This window comes from Austrofundulus limnaeus, unplaced genomic scaffold (genome assembly GCF_001266775.1).
Source record: "Austrofundulus limnaeus strain Quisiro unplaced genomic scaffold, Austrofundulus_limnaeus-1.0 Scaffold234, whole genome shotgun sequence".
Classification (NCBI taxonomy): domain Eukaryota; kingdom Metazoa; phylum Chordata; class Actinopteri; order Cyprinodontiformes; family Rivulidae; genus Austrofundulus; species Austrofundulus limnaeus.
In genome coordinates, this window is record NW_013952636.1 from 538544 (window position 1) to 552514 (window position 13971).

The window sequence follows — 13971 nt, forward strand, 5'->3', positions numbered from 1 at the left end:
GTCTCGGAAGTCGTGGGGACCAGGCTTTGGTCCCCACAAGGAGCATTCGGTCCCCAAGATGCTACGTTTTCCTGGAAAATCATCCCCACCAAGTAGGAAAAACAAGGGCACACACATAAGAGCCCTTACAGTTTGGAGCTTCCGATTCGTTTTTTTCTTATCTGAGAATAAAACAGGAGAAGAAAAGGCTTTGGAGGGAGGTCCAATTTACCGAAGGAAGGAAGTCCAGTTGAGACCAAAGAGTTTTATCAAAGAGTAACAAACTGTGAGTTGCTCTCAGTTTTTATTGGAAGAAGAAGCCAAACTTTAAGTTCCCTCGACTTTATCAGCAAAGAGGCAGAACTCTGCCCGAAGTTCAGTTTGTTCTGATGGGACCGGTAACAGAACTTTGTTTGAGGATGCTGCAGGTGCACTCGTCCACTGCAGGAATATGTTCCGTTCAAAGCATGAATGGGTGCTTTAAGCTGGATTTACATCAAAGCTTAAAGACAATTCTTCACTTTACTGTAATAAAATAAGGGTTTTGTTCATTTAAGCTGAAGAACTCCATTTATATTTATTAAGCCTTACCTTTTACTTAAATCTTAACAGTAAACAAGGAAACCACACATAAACATGAAACAAATGTTATGATTTTTGTCTGTGTTAAGTGTTTTATTTTTTAGTTTCAGTCATGTTCCTGTTTTCTTCCTCATGTCTCTCCAGCTGCCCCTTATTTGTCTGATTAGTCACCCTCGTGTTTCTCCTCAGGTGTTTGCTGTTTAGTAATTATTGTCAGTGTATTTAACCCCTGTCCTGTCTCAGTCTGTCGTCTGATCATTGTTTGTTTGTTCATGTTGGATTCTTGTTATGCCCTGGCTTTCTTGCTCCTGTTTTTTTTTTTGTTAGTTTTCTGTTTTTGCCACATAGCTGGCCATTTATTTAATAATTTTTTGTTAAACTTTCTTGCCTGCCTGCAATTGGGTTCACCCTGCCTCCTAGCCGTTACAACAAATCCCAGAAACAATCAAATAAAAGCAAAAAAGACACGTTACAAACTAAAACAATCACTAAATTACTTACAAAAACAAATTAAAACGGCCACTTATCTTACTCATTTCTGCCATGTTTACTTTCCCTTTTGAAGTTATATAACTCCCATCTTGACACTTCAAATTATACAAACAACAAATCATTTGGCAAGCATGTATGAACTGAAAAGATCTCAGCAACTAATTATTTACCAGTGATTTATTTTAGGTCCTAAATCAAACCAGTTTACAACTATCAACAAGTTTCTCTTCGGTTCGTTGTTCTCATTCCTCACTGTAATCACTCGGTCTTAAATTTCACACAAGGCAACAGGCCAACGCTTTGTCTGGTTTATTTTTCACGGGTCTCTTTTGTTGGAGTGCCAGAAACAGGAGTCATGTTAGGTGTCCTGTTTTGTGCCTTTGAACTGAACATGTTTGCGTGTCACTCCTGCCGGGTCGAGCTGTGCCACTGGAACCTTTTTTGGACCCTCCTTTTTCCTGTGTTTGAATTCCTCCCGTCCCAAAATGTTTTCTCTTAAACAGCCTCTATAATTAGAGCTTCCCTGGTGTCGAACAGCATCCAGCAGAACGTGGATTATCTTGTGTTTGGTGAAAATAATTAGAAGGGAAACCAAGTTCTCTCTTTGCACAGTTATTATTAAAATTAGATAATAATTACATTAAAAAATAAACAACTTTCATTGATTCATGTAGTTAATTTAGTGGTAATCATGAGTGAGAGGATTAACTGTTTTATTAGATGCTTTTAATTAGGAAAGAAACATGAATTTGTCACTTATATGCATACTGTATATGAGAATCAAAATTAATTCCCTTTTTTTAAAGAAAGCAGCAGAAATGTTGTGTATCATTAAAGAAACAATCATAAACTGGGTGTTTCTACTGAAACATAATCTGGTTTATGATTCAATGTTTGTGACACATTAAACTTTAAAGTTTTTCTCTAGATGGTAAAGTTCAGCAACTTTAGGCAATCATTAATGATGTTGAGTTGTGACAAAACTTTACTCACATGCCTCCAAAAAAACCCAACTATCTTAAACTGAAGGTTATTTAAATTGTAATAAAAATGTTTAACTTTAGAAACCTATTTTTATCCCGAAAAGCAAAGAGAAAGGGCATAAAAAGAGAAATTAGTACTTAAATCTATCTTAGATTTAGCTTTAGACCAATTGAAATGATCAATAAGGGCTTTAAAAGTGTTTGAGTCTGAAATATAAATAGACAAACGTGGAGGCATATTTAGATAAAAGTTTCTTTAAAAGTAACTATCATTGTTGATTGAAGTAAAGCCCACACACATATTTTTCAGTGCAAGACAAGTTGAGTTAATTCTGTTCATCACGTTAAACAGTTTTGACAAGTGTGAACACGCCTAAAAAAATCCTCTCACAATGAGCCAGCAATGTGTTAACTAAATTATTAACATGCAAGATCCATCATACACACAGAAAAATATCATCATTCACAAGTATCATTTCCAGTCACATCATATGACAAGAAAGTCAAGACAAACAGCAAAGATATAGATCTGTTCATTTGGTTTAAGTTCATTAGTGAGCATAGAAATAAGAGAGCAAAAATTCAAAAGTTGTTTCAAGTTGGTTTTGTAAAAGATGGCAGAAGACCAACATGAAAAACAGAATCATCAATGTCATGTCCATCCATCCATCCATCCATCCAGCCATCCATCCTATACAGAAAGGAAGTGCCTGATCTCATATTCTTAACAGAGACCTTTGGAGATGAGGATTTGCAGTGTAAAAACGTAAAAACTTCCTCTTTGAAGAAGCAGTTTGTTTATGTCTCATGCTCTCTTTGGTGTGCCATCATGTACTGATGAATGTGAGCGATGATTAGCTCCCTGAAAATGTGCCATCACTGGGTTTCTGAGCTAGACTAGCGTGTTCTCCTTTCTAGAGTTTAAAGGTTTTTGAATTTTGCATACGTACATTAAACCACTTTAATATCAGTGTTAATATTTGAAGATATTTCGGGGGGTTATGCACCTTGAAACTACACATATGCACTTTTCTATTCAAAGTTTACAGATTTTCAATTGCCAGTGTGAAAATGTAAGTTTTGTTATTCAAAATCAACTAAAGTTTGAGTCTCCACCAATTCAAAATGGTTTATGGGATAAAGTCTGTAGCTCCTAAAGCTTTCACTTTCCACCAAGTGCTGCCATGATTGCATTTGCACACAACAAATACCTTCAATGGAGTTAATTACTTAGCAGTTAATTCAGTCAAGGGTTTTGTAAAACATTAAACCAATCAGATTAGACAAACATAATGAAGTATTATTCTGCCTGTAGATCAGCAAATGTCTCACTTGTACTTTTAATCTTTTCTGCTCTGGAATGTGAGTGGTTACTCATTTAAAGAATGCCAAGGTTAGTGAAACTCCCTCAGATAACCAGATTAAGGCGTGTGAAGGGAGAAACAATGGACTCTGGATTCTTTTCACTTGATGAACTCTGCTACTTCGGTGGCTCTTTTCATCAGGAGTCGATTTAGGCTTGGACTCATCCACTCTGGAGAGCCTCGCCGCTGTATTTTTAGCCGAGCCTAAGCGGCAATCATCTTCCTCCTCTGGGGTGAGCAGATTGTAGTGTTCTGATCACCGAGTTCTTTTGGGTTAGTTTCCACGGAAACCAGACGAATGAGTCAACTTGTCAAGTTCAGCCAATTCGGTCTTTCAGTTTGGGAAGCGAGCCTTGGATTTCCAGCTCGCGCCCCACGCAGAAGCACTGGAAACTAAAGTAAAAAAAAAGAAGGCAAACAGTGGCTGGATGGTGGCTCCGTGCCCAGATCTGGTCTCATTTAACCTCCCTCCTCCTCTCTGACTCCTTTTTTCTCCCACACTTTTTATATTCCTCTCATTTTCAGTTTTACCCATAACCTCCCTGTCCCCGCTTGCCAACTTTGGCCACTGCTCTCTCTTTCATCTTTTTGTCACCCCTCCGGTCACTTTCTGTCAACTACATCAAACACATTTAAACACTCACAGCTTCAAACGAACACAAACACTCAAATGTTTGTTCCTAGCAGTCACTTAAGGTTGGAGTTACTGTCTGTCATAACGATGTCCTTATTTTGCGTAGTGAACCCCTTTAATCTGTGAAAAATTCACAACTCTGAACCTAAAAAACTTCTAAAGGTAAATAACCCGGAGAGTCAAACTCCGCCAAGGCTGCCTGTTTCACAACAATTTCTCGGTGAAGCCGTTTGGCAGAAGGGATCCATGTCGTTGACCTCAAAATTCCCTTTCTGCTGTTTGCAGATGATGTGGTCCTGTTAGTGCCATCGTGGTGTGATCCTCAGCTCTCCCTGGAGCAGATCCCTTTAGAGATGAGGTGAGAAGTTCAGTTTCGAGGAGACTCGAAGTAGAATGGCTGCTCCTCCAAATCAAAAGGAGTTTAGGTGGTTCACCCGCTTCGAATGTTATCAGTCCATTAAATGGACATTATTAGCAGGTTATCAGTCCCATAGAATGGCTTCAGACTGTCAGCTGGTGCAAAAAGCCATTAAGGTTAATTTTAGAGAAAATGACCTGGGCTAGGTTCATATTGTTAGGTACACAGTCTGAAGCCATTCTACGGGACTGATAACCGATAATAACGTCCATTTAATGGACTGATAACATTCAAACCGGTTGGGTGGTTCGAGTAAGTGTGGCCCCTGGGTTCATCATGAACATGTCCAACTGGAAGACCAACAGCATTCAGGAGAGACTCTTGGTTGGCCTGGAAACACCATAAGGGTCCAACATACTAGATCTGAAGCCAAACAGTTGATGCAAAGTCACATGGTTGCTCGCCATTAGTTTTCATGTACACCTTTCATAGCTCTTGAGACAAACTGCGCCGATCTCTTGGGAAACCCCTCCTGCTTTTGTACAAGTCACAGCACGGGGTTTGTTCTGATGCATTCTACACCCCGATATCTGTTGTTCCAATGTATTCTCACTCCCCCCGCATCAACATATTGATGCTTGGTCTGGTAGCCTTTTGCGTCCAGTTTTGACATGCCAGGTACCTGCGTCAGTTTTGTTTTCAAGATGAGGCAGAGGAGGACGGGCGCATTGTTCTATTTTTTACAAGAGTAGGAAATGCGCGAAACTAACCATCCCAGACCCCACATTTAACCTATATTAGCTATATACAGCCTATCCCTGACCCCAGCATCTCAAATCAACCATTAATCCTGATCCCTCATATTAACCTCAGACCCACAACCCAAAGACCCCTGAGGGACGCAACCCGGAAAAGCCGCAGATGGCAAGGATGGACACGCAGGGGCTACCTGATGCGTCAAAACTGGACGCAGACGGTCCCTGACCAAGTGTCAATATGTTGACCAGTCCGACATGAGAATGTGTGTTAGTTGTTCAGCTACAATTCTTTCACAGACAAAGTGTCTTACTTTTCAGCAAGGGAAGGGACGGCTGAGGCTGCTCTAAAAACAAAATGATGCAATTTTCATCACACAACTGCAACAATGAGAGTCGATTTCCCATCTTTTGATGGAGCGTGGGGCCTTCTAGAAGAGATGGAGGAGGTGGCTGTTGAAAGAGATGCCTAGGCCTCCCTGCTCAGACTGCTGCCCCAATGACCTGACTACAGAACAAGCACCAGATAATAGATGGATGTATAATCTCTTAGTTTAAACATTTGGTGTGTTGACTATGTCTCATTGTGAACAAAATATGGGTTTATGAGATTTGCAAATCACTGCGTTCTGCTTTAATTGACATTCTACTCAGCGTCTTAACTTGGTCAGATTTTGGTTTGTACTTTCCGCTGTTTGGGTTTGGATCGCACGCTCTGATTAGGACCACTTCCTGTCTGTTTTTCCAGCCAGAATCTGGCATGAAGTGTTTATTCTGACAATTATACCAAATAAATAAATAAATAAAAAAAAAACAATTTTCTGCAGCTTTCATCAGTACATCATCATGTTTCTCTTGCTGCCGTCACACACGATCTGCCATTCCACCCCCCCCCCCACACACATTTTTTTACGCTCCCACTGGGAGGAGGCCCAGTAAACTGGGAGCACTGGCTAATGGGCTGAGTCACACCAGACACACCCTCCAGATGTGTGGAGCAAAGGACATATGTCAGTGTGCGAAAGTTAAAAGATGATTCATTCCTTTTACACAACAGAGATATAAAGTCATGTTACATCTTAAGGTCTCTGACCCATTGGGAGTGACTCATGTGCCTTTCGACAGCAGCTGATAACACGTGACAGGCCGGTTCTTGTTAACGGCAATTAAAAGGCTCTGTGATTAATGGTTTTCTGAAAGTTGCCGTCTGGATGAGGCAATGAAAGAGCAACAAAACCATGTGGAGTTCATCTTTTATTGACCTTTATTCTGTTTGCGACGTTTATCAGTCGACACCCACAAAGATTACCAGCTTGAATAAACTTGCTGCATTTTTTTATTCTGTGTGGGAGACTTGAGTGGTTTACTTATCTTATTGAATACTTATCTCAATCCTACCATTGTGATATACTATTGGCTTTTATTAGCATTCAACGAAGAATAGGTTCATTTTTTTCTAGGAAAATGGAGCTCTGGAAAGAAACTGGATTACCTGGAGAAAAGTCACACAAGCATGGGGAGAACGTGTAAACAGAAAGGTCAGGAGGTGATTCTGCGAGCGTCTTGGCATGAGGTGACAGCTCTAATTATGCCGCTGCCCACATCTTATACATTTTATAGATTTTTTTATTTTTATTCTTGGATTGCCTGCTAAACTAACCCCGCCTATGCGATAAAGCTTAAAGCCCTCTTAGGGGCCCACATGCAGCACAGATAACATATCTGCCCTTTGTTTTCTCCTCCTGCTCCCATCAGTCTCCTTATCGGCTACTTTTCTGAAATTCCTCCCCTCTCTTCGGTTTGAGTCCTCGGCTTCTTTCAACGAGGCCGTAATATGAAGCATATGGCTGTGTGGAATCATCCAGACAGCTTTACAGTCACTCACATGCAAAAGTCTCGGTCTCTCGCAAGAGTGGCTGGGTCGTGCATGGACCTCGTTATGGTCTGCTTTGTAGCCGACACACACATGCACATCTAGACACACACTTTACCCAGCTGCTGTGGGGCTAAAAACTGGAGTAAATAAGGAAACTCTCACTTCTGTTGGGAAACCAGCCTTAATGGGAGTCTGACTGGAAGATAAATGGTGCTCTTTGTAAAATTCTGCAGTTGTGCACTTTCTAAATCGAATGAACTACAGCAGAAATATTCCCATCTCCTGTTTTTACTTAAATCTTCATTAACAACACACCAACCGACAGCACACAAACCCAACGCTATGTAGTGATTCATCTGAGACTGGAAGATGTTATTTTGCTTTGAACAGTTCATATGAATCAGTCCTGACTGCTGCGAGCACAAATAAACAGAAGGCAGAGAGACAGGGCTTCGCCAGTCTGCCTGGACATGGCATGGGAATACAGGCGCACTGCAGAGGAACTGCAGGTCAGGCTGGGAATTTCTCAGAAGCTGAAAGAATTTCCAGCATTCATTGCAGGTTCAGATGTGTGGGAGGCCGGTGGGAAGATGCCAGACAGCTATTAGTGCGCGCCATCGAACAAGCTTCTTGTTTTGGTGTTTTCGGGTTGCTTGGATTTGGAGTTTAAAATGTCTGCATTCTTTGAATTTGTACTGAATACAGAACTCATTAATTTAGTTGAGGAAAACTGCTTTGTTAGGTTTATTTATGAGTGAATCCAGAAGACATATTCCACTTTAGAACTGGTGAGACACTAGGTTAACATACAATTGCATGAAAAAGTATGTGAACCCTTTGTGATTTTTTGGATTTTTGCATAAATTGTCTGTTGTGACTTTGATGAAGATCAGAACACATGAACAAACACAGTCTGCTTAAAAAATGATATGTTTGCATGGTTTTATTGAACTCAACATGTAAACATCCACAGTGCATGGTGGAAAAAGTATATGAACCTTTGGATTTAATAAGTGGTTGACCCTCCTTTGGCAGCAATAACCTCAACCAAACGTTTCCTGAAGTCGCAGATCAGACCTGCAGAACCGTCTGGGAATTTTGAACCATTCCTCTTCACAAAACTGTTTTAGTTCAGCAATATTCTTGGGACATCTGGTGTGAATTGCTCCCTTGAGGTCATGCCACAGCTTCTCAGTTGAGTTGAGGTCAGGACTCTGACTGGGCCACTTCAGAAGGTGTATTTTCCCAGTGAGAATCCCAAAGGGTTCACATGGTTTTTCATGCAACTGTACAACTGTACAACTCTGGCCTCATGATTGTTTCTATCTGACTTGACCCAAAGCATTTCAGTCTGTATGACTGTAATGAGTTACATTCTTTAAATCACGTGCTTTAATTGCTTACAAAAGATGTGTTCCTCCAAACGTCGAGCTAATGATTAAAAGGAATCATAAAACAGAAAAGAAAAGGAACAACGTATCACATCTTCAGCTGTGTAAATGTTACAATGTCAGTTTATTGCTTTTTTGCTTCTTTGTTTAAAGTTATAAAAAAAATCACAGACAAGGTTTTTATTATTTCACTTCTTTTATTTTTGTTGGCAAATTTGTCCCTCCCCCTCAGTTTTTAACTGGTTGCAACCTTTTCGCTGGATTTGATGTCTTTGCTCTCTGCCACTACTTTGCCATCGACCAAAGTCTGAGTGACGGTCACCACTTTGGTCTGGACTGTCTTTGAATCGACGGCGTCCTCCAGTCTATTAGAATAAAAAAAAACATGAGTTATAACAAATGTACACACTGCAAGGGAAATTGAGTCTTTTATACATTTACGGAAACAATTATCCTTTCGAAGTTCCCAGCTGCTCACCTGTGTCCACACATGACCCTTTTATTTTTTCAGATCAAAGCTACTCTACCTTTTGCATGAAGCTTATTTGAATCAGAAATGCAAAGTCTTGTCTGGTTAGGGTTGGGCAGTGGTGATTCTGTGAGTTCACTAATCCAGACATCAGGCTTTAAGCTATCAGGCAAAGCTACTACAGGATCTTTCACGTCCTCTTTTCCTTTTTTTCCCACTTTCCTTCCCGTCATACTCACCTCAGGTCTGTTCCTCCGTCCAGCAGCCTCCTGTACTCGGCGATCTCGGCCTCCAGTTTCACCTTGATGTTCAGCAGGACCTCGTAATCCCTTGTGTTATGATGGATGTCGGTGCGGATCTGAGTTAACTCATCCTGCAGCCTCAGGATAATGGCATTGTACTTCTCCATCTCCATGTTGTAACGCAGCTCCACATCGCGCAGGGTGGCTTCCAGAGACGCTTTCTGCCAAGGAGGCGACAGCAGAGACATTTAGTAACATTTTCTGTGGTTTTGCTAAAGATATGCTGTGGAAGATTGGTAGAAAGATGACACAAAGCACCAACAGAAAAATAGTTAGGCTTTCTTTCTGATTTGTTTTTATATTAAATGAAACAAACGTTTTTACCAGACTAAGGGCGGACTGAAGGTCAATATCCATAGACTGGTACTTCCTCCTAGTTTCACTCATCACACTCGCTGCCTCCTTTAGAGCTGATGAGCTCTCAGTGACTTGCACCTGCACCTCCGTGATCTGAATACAAGAGAAAAATGTGAAGGTTTTTTGCAAAAAACATCTAAAAATGAAATGAAGACAACAAAAAACCAATCTGTTGTTGGTTTATGCTTTCCCAGCTGTGCTCCTTTGTACCTGAGATTCATGCCAGTCTTTGAGTTCCTGTTGGTTCTTAAGTGCGATCCTCTCATATTTTTCCCTCATTTCTGCCATGATCTTGGCAAGGTCCTGGCCTTTTGGAGCATCAACATCCACATGGACGCTGGCCTGGGTGATCTGGGCACGCAACTCAGCAACATCCTGTTGAGAAGGAAATAATGAGGGAGGGATTTCCTGAAAGCTGAAGGGGGCTACACCATTCAAAAAGGTTAAGAAACCATCTGCCAAAGTGGTTGATTGTATTGCACATATGAGTTCAGTGCAAATCAGCTGGAGTGGACTCAACGTCATCATACCGTCTTGTGGTTTTTGTTCAAGGTGATCAGTTCTTCCTTCAAAGACTCAATGTCACCCTCGAGGTGCATCCGTAAGACATTAGTGTCGTCCAGGAGCTTCCTCAGTCTGGCAACATCAGCCTCCACCGTCTGCCGCATCGACAACTCATATTCCATCCTATGAATGTACACATTTCATCAGACATGGGAATGTTGGGTGGAGGAAACTGTCTGCATTTGCTGCTGAATACTCACTTCATTCTGAAGTCATCTGAAGCCAAGCGTGCGTTGTCGAGAGCGATCGCAAGTTGGGCATTGCCCTTGATCATGTCAAGGATCTGAAATAGATTAAAATGTGTAAAAGATATATACAGTATTTTGATTTTTATTCTGTGTCAATGTTTTTCTCTTGTATTGATTTTATTGCACATGGTTGATGCATTGTTCAGGTAAAACTACAACTGGCCTTTGAGAAGTTGTAATTTTTTTTCCAGGTCCAGGTTTATTCAAATTCCAAAAGGGCAATTAATGTTACTTTGGCCATAGATCAACATGAGCATAAAGATAAAGGACAGATAATAAATGTTAGGGAATCATTAAAGGTGAGTGGGAGTTAGGCAGTGCACAAGCAATTCAACCTGGAATGACTTTTGCTCCCAAGTTACGTCACATTTGGGTGTGTACAAGGTACAACCAAAGTGTTGTTTTTCAGCAAAAAATAAAACTACAAACGTTTTATTTATCTGGTGGTTTTGAAAAACCATTTCCAAATACAAGACATGTCAATTTTATTGTTTGACTGTATTGTTTTGTTTTGTATTCACAAAAAAACCCCACTATTCCATCTTTTGCATTGCGTGTTGCCTTGGTCTAAATGAGTCCGATCCCAACTGACACTTTAGTTTAATTCACTGGTCCTCAGTTTTTGGACATCTTTGAGCAAGGCACCATTCAGAAACTGTATGCATTTGTTTAAATGAGGGAATTGGAAGCATATTGTAAAATCACTGCAGTAACACAAAGATTCATTATGTGTATGGATCATCTAATGGCTCACCTTTGACCTCAGCTCTGCGATGACTGCATTGTACTTGTTGTAGTCCCTGCTTTCCAAGGGGCCCCTCTTCTCGATGGTCTCTCTGATCTTGATCTCCAGGGAATTGTTGGCCTTCTCCAAACTCCTCACCGTCTCCAGGTAGCTGGCCAGGCGGTCGTTCAGGTGCTGCATGGCGATCTTCTCGTTTGCAATGGCCAAGGCGTCAGCGGCTGTCCCGGAAGACTGGTAGTCAAAACCGCCACCGAAGCCGCTGCCAACCCGGGTGCCATAAGTGACGGTGGACGTGGAGATCTTGGTCCCGTGGCCCCCTGCCCCACCACTGACACTGTGGGCGTAGGCCCTCTGCACAGGTCTACCGGCGTAACCAGAGTAACCTGAGAAACCAACGTTCTGAGAGCTCTGGCGTCTGATGAGGGGCTCCATGTTGGAAAGACGTGTGCTGATCGATCGGAGGTGAAGGTCTACTGAAACAGAGGAGCTCGCCGCTGAGAGTGGAGGGGAAGAGAGATGGTTTGGGGTTTTATATGCGACACTGAGCACCAAAAATGCCTTCCTGCCACTCCTTTTCTATCTTTATGGCATTTTTATCTTTATACCTTTTGCTGAAACTTTGTCCCCTCTTGGTTTTCAGGTATCTTTCAAAGGCAAACAGATATGATGACATATTCATTTCCACAGTGTGTAGTAAAGAAACTGTACCTATGGTAACTGAACATGAAAAGCACCAAAAAGAGCAAGTGTCTGTAATAGAAAAATGCACTTTTGTAAAACTACCCAGCTGTTTAGGAAATTCTTTTTAAAATGAAACAGTTTTCTATCTGTGTTTTAAAAAATGTATTTATGCTTAAAACGGGTGGGTTTGAAACACATTGCTACATGTTAAATCAAATTATGGGAAAAAAAACACATTTTAATACAGACAAGATGTTTTCTTTGAACTGAAAGGCTCAAATTAAAAATGGAAGAAAACATTTGGGTTTGTTGCTTTAGACGTCAGTAAAATACAATCCAGGACAAAAAGAGTTGTTCATGATAAGGTGTATCAGAAACAAAATATCCTAGCACTTGTTATATGTTTTTCTAAGAGTTTTAGTTTTGCAATAGGTTTCATGCCAATAAAAACTTTTTTTCTCGTAATTCAACAATCCAATGGGAAGCTGTAAAACTCTAAGGTACAAACTAACCCTTCCTGGAATTGTGTGCTGTCTGTTTTTGTTTCACAATGCTGCATAATATTACTTTTTCATATTATAGTACACACTAAAATCTGCTTGGTTGTTTTGATTACTCAATTATTGGGTTAAAGCTGTTGGGTCAAACAGTGGGTTATGTTGGTTTGACCAAACATTGGGTCAAAACGTTTGACCCTGTGGTCGGAGATGATGTGAAGTGCTATCATTGTATGCTCCCAGTGATTAAATTAGTTCTCTGCATTTGGACCATCACATGTCAGATACACACAGGTGGAGCTATGGGCTGCTATTAGGCACCCGCAGGAAGCAGTTAGGGAATAGGTATGTTGCTCAAGTACATCACAATGTGTGGGCATTTAGAAACCCGATTGTCCAATTTAAATACTTAACAATATAATTAGTTTGAAACAGAATACCAGAAGCCTACCTCATACCTGCCAACATCTGCTGACAACAATGAGGAATACCTGTTCATGCTACCAAGCAGCTGTGGACTAGTGTTGTAGTACTTGAAACCGGTCTTGGTCTTAAGACTGGTCTCAAGACCACTTTTTGATGGTCTTGGTCTTGTCTCGGTCTCGCCCTCCCTTGGTCTTGGTCTCGACTTGGTCCAAACCCTAAAAGTCTTGGTCTTGACTTGGTCTCGGGTTAGGTGGTCTTGACTACAACACTACTGTGGACTGAAGCAGTTCTAGGGGGGTCAACAACAATTTGAAGAGCATTTTACTGAATTCTTGGGATTAATAAAACAAGATAAAATTGGTATTTTATGAGGGTAGAACACTGAAAACCAGACTTTAACCTGAACTTTTTCTGAGATCATAATTGAAATTCCTATTATCCCTACTTCTGTTTTCTACAGTATTTACACAGTGAGCACCAGCAGTTAGTCTTGACTTCATCTTATTATATCATAAAATATACTCTACACCATATAATAGCTGATAAAAAGTTATAGAATATTTTGTGTCCCCCATTTTTGGCACACCCTAGACGGAACCCCTTTGCATTTGCCTATACTACCTATGCCACAGGCCGGCAAATAAAAATATTGCATGTATTTCTAACCAAATTCCCCCAAAATAAAACCGTTGCAAAGTAGAGAGTAAACGTTTTTGATTTTTTAATCTTCTTGGTTTTTGCTTTTATTCCAAATTCTTCTAAAAACAAAACATATTTTCCCTTTCATTTCACTTCTGTAAATCCAAAAATTGGTTTATTTTTTTTTTACAAAGCGCAAATTAACAAACTGTTGAATTTCACCAACTTTCACCTTTGTTCATATAAAACAAACTAAAGTATCGATCCCACCTTGCTGGGATTCATCCAGTACTTGTACCAACACTGATTGATGATTTTCATTCCCCATTCCCATGATTCACTCAGATTAATCCCAGTTTGAAAGAAGAAGCTGTTTAAAAAGCAGATTTTTTTGTTCCAAAAAAGATTTATTGAAATGCCTGAACATCACAGCACAGCAGGGAGACTGAACTGTAGGGAAAGGAAAACCAAACACGATGAACATTACACATAAAAAACTTGAAATTTATGTTGACAAATTTTTTATTTATTTCACCATTCCCATGATTCACTCAGATTAATCCCAGTTTGAAAGAAGAAGCTGTTTAAAAAGCAGATTTTTTTGTTCCAAAAAAGATTTATTGAAATGC

At 40.4% G+C, this 13971-nt stretch overlaps 2 protein-coding genes across 2 annotated transcripts in view; both read right to left on the bottom strand.

The window, feature by feature from the left end:
• Nucleotides 1-8591: 8591 nt before the first annotated feature.
• LOC106525571 (keratin, type I cytoskeletal 18) lies at nucleotides 8592-11598 on the bottom strand. Its single transcript, XM_014019860.1, has 7 exons — nucleotides 11109-11598; nucleotides 10307-10389; nucleotides 10073-10229; nucleotides 9753-9917; nucleotides 9510-9635; nucleotides 9123-9346; nucleotides 8592-8779 (listed from the first exon to the last, which is right to left on the bottom strand). The coding sequence occupies exons 1-7, from the start codon at nucleotides 11529-11531 to the stop codon at nucleotides 8650-8652; spliced, it is 1308 nt and encodes a 435-aa protein (XP_013875314.1). The 5' UTR covers nucleotides 11532-11598; the 3' UTR covers nucleotides 8592-8649.
• A 1891-nt stretch (nucleotides 11599-13489) lies between these two features.
• The window catches only part of krt18a.1 (keratin 18a, tandem duplicate 1), a gene marked incomplete in the record, with an annotated part of 7129 nt that continues 6647 nt past the window's right edge, over nucleotides 13490-13971 (bottom strand). Inside the window, 1 exon segment of the mRNA XM_014019861.1 lies at nucleotides 13490-13877.